The sequence below is a fragment of the Stegastes partitus genome, unplaced genomic scaffold, assembly GCF_000690725.1.
Source record: "Stegastes partitus isolate 25-593 unplaced genomic scaffold, Stegastes_partitus-1.0.2 Scaffold851, whole genome shotgun sequence".
Classification (NCBI taxonomy): domain Eukaryota; kingdom Metazoa; phylum Chordata; class Actinopteri; family Pomacentridae; genus Stegastes; species Stegastes partitus.
The window spans coordinates 250,535-256,197 of NW_007578582.1; the positions used below are offsets into that span (position 1 = coordinate 250,535).

General features: G+C 41.1%; 1 protein-coding gene and 1 long non-coding RNA gene across 5 annotated transcripts in view; one reads left to right on the forward strand and one right to left on the reverse strand.

The window, feature by feature from the left end:
- The window catches only part of LOC103365546 (uncharacterized), an 838-nt gene extending 751 nt beyond the window's left edge, over window positions 1-87 (reverse strand). The window contains exon 1 of the long non-coding RNA XR_520619.1: window positions 4-87. This is a non-coding gene — a long non-coding RNA (uncharacterized LOC103365546). The remainder of the gene's footprint in view (window positions 1-3) is intronic.
- Window positions 1-4,279, forward strand: part of LOC103365545 (HLA class II histocompatibility antigen, DP alpha 1 chain-like) — a 4,685-nt gene extending 406 nt beyond the window's left edge. The window contains exons 1-4 of one of the 4 annotated variants that reach the window (XM_008293008.1): window positions 304-391; window positions 1,884-2,141; window positions 2,679-2,960; window positions 3,834-4,279. In XM_008293008.1, coding sequence (XP_008291230.1) covers window positions 337-391; window positions 1,884-2,141; window positions 2,679-2,960; window positions 3,834-3,949 — 711 coding nt within the window. In that variant the 5' untranslated portion in view covers window positions 304-336 and the 3' untranslated portion in view covers window positions 3,950-4,279. The other 3 variants (XM_008293010.1, XM_008293009.1, XM_008293007.1) reach the window with 3 other exon arrangements.
- The last annotated feature ends 1,384 nt before the right edge of the window (window positions 4,280-5,663 follow it).

Consider the following 5,663-nt stretch of genomic DNA (forward strand, 5'->3'; position numbering starts at 1 on the left):
CATGTTTGACCACACGGTCCACAATTTAACACTATTTCCTGTGACAAAAAAACAACAACTCATGCATTTATGTGCACACAAACACAAATAAAGAGGATTTTAAGTCCCTTTCAATGCCACATTTTCACCCTTTCCTTTAAAAATACTTGATATTTCACTTTTATTTGCAGTTCAACTCTTTCAGTTCCTCTCTCAGTTCTTCAACTGTCCAAACAAAATAAACTATTCACCATCTACCCGGTAACAGCGGTGTAATCTTATCTGACTGGCTGCTGAAAATCCACACCTATGTTTGGAGGTGATGCTTGACGCCAAACCGGTAGTCTGTGATTAGAAATGGTTCCGTCTGTGATTTTACTGCTTCTAGCCGCTGGAGCTGGATCTGCAACAAGTAAGACGTTATCTGCAACTTTAATCAGAGTTCACTTGCTGTGTTGTGAGCAACTTGGCAGCTGTTTGTGGGAAGTTAAAGTAAAAATGAAAGATACCACAGGCAGTCCAGGTGGGACGACAGAAGAGGAGGATACAAAAACTTAACCTCTGGTGTGTGCTTTGTGCTGAAAGCTGGCAGCCAAACAGCAGAGTGTTAAGGGGAGCTGTGTAGTTTTACTTTGTGCTGAGGTGAAGCTACTCTGAATTCAGCCTCATTGCAACTGATAAAAAAAAAAAAATGTTAAAGCTATTTTCAGTTGTGAATGACACTGAAAAAATCACTTACAATATTTATGTCTTGGGACTGACAAACTAAAAGTAAACTCAGTTGAAACAAGTCATTCATTTACAGCCCCGTTATGGTTGTGTTACTCAGCCTGTCCAGGTCACGATGCAAACATGGAAAGCAGATACAAAGCATAGAAAGCAAAACAAAGGTCCCACCATATTGTGCTCCTTTTCAGCAAAGTAATGAAAGTCTCACCTCCTCCTGAAGGGTCTTTTCATTTCCAAGCTTAAAACACTGCAGAGTTCATTTCACCATGACTGCATGACTTCTGTTTTTTGTGGAAACTATGTTGTTGTTGTTTAAGCACGAACAAATTAATTCATGTATACATATGGGGGTATTATTGTAGCAAAACTATTTGTAAATGTGTGTGTGGAGAGTTGTGTGTCTGTGGTGAGATTTGTTGTCTGTCTTTTTACACATGACTTTTGCTGCACTTCTGCCTGTGAGATTCGTATCTGTAACATCAGGGTTTCTTTGCCCTGAGCTCAGGCTCACAGGCTCCTTCATTCTGGCTGCCACTCTGCTGCTCTTTACCTCAGTAGTTATGCTGCCTGCAAGCCATCAGGCGGCGCTATCCCTTAGAGTCTTTGAGGGCACACAACATTGTCTGGTATGTGAACAAGTCGCCGAGCAAAAACTTTCATGATGACAGACAAACCTCTGGAAACACAAACCTCAGCCAAACAGACACCAATATGACGAGGCAGACAGGAGACTGTCAAACAAATGCACCTTAATCATGATGTGGAAATGAATGAATAAAGCCTTTAAAACAGCCAGCAACCTTTAAACCATCCTGACTGCATCACCTACCTCAGAGTCACAGAGGAGCCCATGTGGCAACCAGGAAGAAGAGACCAAAGGCAGCCATGATGCCACAGGTGCTCTAAGCACCCTCAGTCAGGGGCAGGGCCATGGAAGGAGTCATCCAGTTCTATGGTGGTGTGTTTAAGGGTGGTCAGGAAATACGGCATTCACCTGAGCACAAATGTTACCACTGCCATGAGCAAGAAATCTGAATTACATTTTGAGAATTATTTACTGTGTAACGTTGTTGCTGTCTGAACCATAAACTGCAAAATGAAACTCCCGTACAGGCTGTTGTTTATAGTTCATATCAGGACAGTATTAACATCTGTGTCTTTGAACTACTTTACAGCATCATCCCATCAGTTGCGCTACATGTATGGATGCTATGAATCCGACGACGTGCGAGTGGATGCTGTCCTTGACGAGGATGTAATCGGATATGCTGATTTTAACAAGGAAGAGATGGTGATAGCATTACCTGACCCTCCACAGTCTGTAGAAGACTTCAAGAAACGGGCTATCGAATTTGCTAATGCTGACAGGACACACTGCCACAATTCTTTGGGTCGCGCAAAAGCAGCTGATCCCGGTTCTCCCATGCAGCAAGGTACAGACTTGGTACAGTTATTGTGAACTGACTTTCATTCTGCAAACCTTCATCTTTAGGAGAGGACAAAAAGAAAATAAAGAGGCTCAGAGGTTACACCTTCCAACAGCTGTAGGCTTTTTCTGTTCTGAGAAAGTCCAGTTGCTTTTCACTGAAGATCTTAGGATGTGTAGATGTTGTTAAAGTAGATTTACTGTCTACACCTGGTTTAACTACCCAGCTACTGGGTGTACTGCAATTGAACCACAGGTGAAGTTTATACTGCAGGATCTCTGCAGAATTAAACAACACCTGATAGTACAGGTTCCCCTACAAACTGCAGCTAAGATATGACAAGGAAAACCAACCGTTACATCCCCTCTGGCTAATACAAGCACATTTATAGCGATGAGAGTTAATGATAGTCATCCCTGTAAAATGTAAATGTCCAACAAGGCACTTTGTAGTTTGAATTGAATTGATCATTGCCGTTACATTTTAAGTTTCCTGCCAAAAAAGTGCCCTTAGTCACTTCTTTCTGTTCTATTCATTGCTCAGATCCTCCAGACATCTTCATGTATACCCGGTATGAGGGGGAGGAAGATGTCATCAACACTCTCTACTGTTTGGCCAACTACTTCTACCCGCCCACCATCAACTTCACATGGAGCAAAAATGGGATGGAGGTCACAGAGGGGGTAACGAACCTGCGTTACCGCCACAACGACGATGGGACGTTCCACAGAATTTCAACACTGAGTTTTACCCCTCGAGAGGGAGACTTTTACACCTGCAAGGTGGAACATCAGGCCTCACAGCAGCCTCTGACCAGGACCTGGGGTAAGGCAGAGTGGTAGTGTCTGGGTTTTAAGCAGCCATGTTGTTAAACCAACAAATCCACAATGTTTTTTACTGGAATTAGGTTGTAGAAGAACAGGCTGCAGACAGCAGAACTTTTCATACAGCTGTCATCTAATCGCCAATGTTAACTGATATTTTAAGCAGTTGTGCTGACATTGAATATTATTATTATTATCGTTATGCCACTTCCTTTTAAGGAAGAGAGCTTGAAGAACACTATTTCAGTCTTTTACAAGAATCAGAGTTGACAAGCACATACGTCTTTTTACTCATATTCTCAGTCATTTTCTCTTATCTCATGTCCTGCTTGGTGTTTCCTAACCATAAGTACTGTTAAACAGGTGTTCTTAATACGTAAAAACACCATTTATATAGTAAAGAAAGTGATTAGGACTGTGGTAATGGGTAGAAGTTGTAGCCTCTCTTGTAAAAGTCCTGTTGTGTTGACCCATCCATCCACCCCAGCCTCCTCCCTCTGCAGAGCTGGTGACTCTCTAAAAACATCATCGAACTTCTTACTTTACTTGTGAAGAGTCATGATTACCACAGAGGATTTTGGCACTTGAAAGTCAAAAACCTTAAAGATCTTGTGGTTGCTCATCTTGAGCATACATCCAGCATCTACCAATAAACGGACAGTTTTTAACGATATCAAACTCTTGTCCGTACAGACGATAAAATCAGTTTTTCTAAGTAGCATTTGATAAACGCTCATGCCACATTAATGTAATAGAAATCATACCTGCTGCAAGTTTGGCCATTTCATACACTTTTTACGTTGCATTTTAGAGCAGAGAAGCCTTTAAAGCACATACACACAATAAGATTTACTGGTTTCTGTTCAACCCACAGAGCTGAAGAAGAGGAGCAGCGTGAGTCCTGCAGCTGTGTTCTTCTTCGTCAGCCTTGTTTTGTGCCTGATGGGAATCGGAACCGGAGTTTACTTTTTAAACAAGCAGCCAAGTTAATGCACTGAGTTTTGGGATTTTACTGAGAGCAGCTCGGCCAGTACTTAGATATTTTTATAAATGCTTGACCTTGCTTGACCTTTGTTTGAGCTGCATGCTGAGGGTGCTTTTTTATGTACACTGAAGTCGGCAAAACACATAACCAAGATCATAAGAGAAGTTTAATCAAGCACTCTATGTGGACTACTATGTTTACTTGATTGTTATCAGTGAATTGCAGTTTGTTGTGACTTCAGTGAAGATGCACTCTGTCTGAGTTTCCGTTGTTTATTTCATCTGAATTATTTTTAATATCGTTTAATGCTTAATAAAGAAATCATTGTTGGGCGACGTGTTGGAGTTTCAGTCGTGTTTCTGGAAGACGTACAGCTGGACATGGATTTGATCACCTTTCCCTTGAAATCCAGACAATCTTTTTACAAGATAGAGGAAAATTGCAATTGAATTGAATACTGTAAGATAAAGAAAACGTTACACAACAAGTGGTAAAGAATCCATACAAGGGGAAATCAGAGATTGTGGAGGCTGGAGTTTATGCCAAACCTAACTGCAGGTCTGTGATCGGACATAACCGAACTTAGATGTTTAAGATAAGATATAATTCATTGTCTTGAGCAGTGGTGCAAAAAACAAAAACAGCTCAGAAAGCACGGTGATAGAACAAAAAGTACCCAGAAACAGAATAAGCCATGTATATATGCAGTCTAAAAATAAAGTGAGGAGTCCTTCAGAAAGCCTTTTGCATGTCTTACAACAGTTATGAGGGATGAGTGTTCCTTCCATCCTGTCACTTTCACACAAAAAAGAAAAGCTGTTTACTTTAGATTTTAACTGGATGGCCAAAAGTTTCTTATTTAAATTTGAGATTTATTTGCTCAGGAAACAACTTCTTAGAGTGTGCAAGATCAAAGCTACGACCTTCCTCCTTCACAACAAACTCATTGATTTGCAATGACTTGTAAAATTCTGTTCTTTGAGTTGATTCCTCGTCTGCCGCTTTTGTGTCGATGCTGAATAATCTGCATCCTGAAACACATCACCAGATCAGCACAGAGAAGCTGAGACACAGTCATGTCAGTACAAACAGGCTGTGAGTGACACTTTGACATGACGAAGCTGACTTCCCGTCTGATTCCAGAGTGTCGTCGCTCTCAGGAAGAAGCCGTTTCACCTTCAGCACCTTCACCTCCTGCAGCTCTGTGAGATTTGTCAGCGTCAGGCAGCCGACTCCTGGAGGAGGTTTATGTGATAGTGAGGAATCATGCGGCTGGTTTGAGCTACAAAGCAGGATTTTAAAGTTTGGGGGAAAAGATAGAGGGAAAGCTGAATGTGTGAGAGGACGGATGAAGTTAGAACTCAGAGTGGAAGGCAATGAAGAGAGAAAATATCCAACTAAAGTTGCACTGTGTCACGTCATGCGTCAGTCTGTATGTCATTAAAGCATCAGCAGGCATCTTAACCTGCAACGTTTGCCAGTGAACAAGGAGTTATTTCCAGTCATAACTTGACATTAAACTTTAAAGCTCAGGTGCTAAAATTCAACACCAAAACAGGTTTGTTTGGAATTATTAATGTTTATCTAGTGCAACTTTTATTTTATTTTATTTTTTCCAAAATTGTCATCCAGGTAATGTGAGGTTTCAGCAGACTGTTGTAGTTAAGTGGAGCAGATATCTTATTGTTGCTATACCTTGACTGCAATAAACACTAGCCA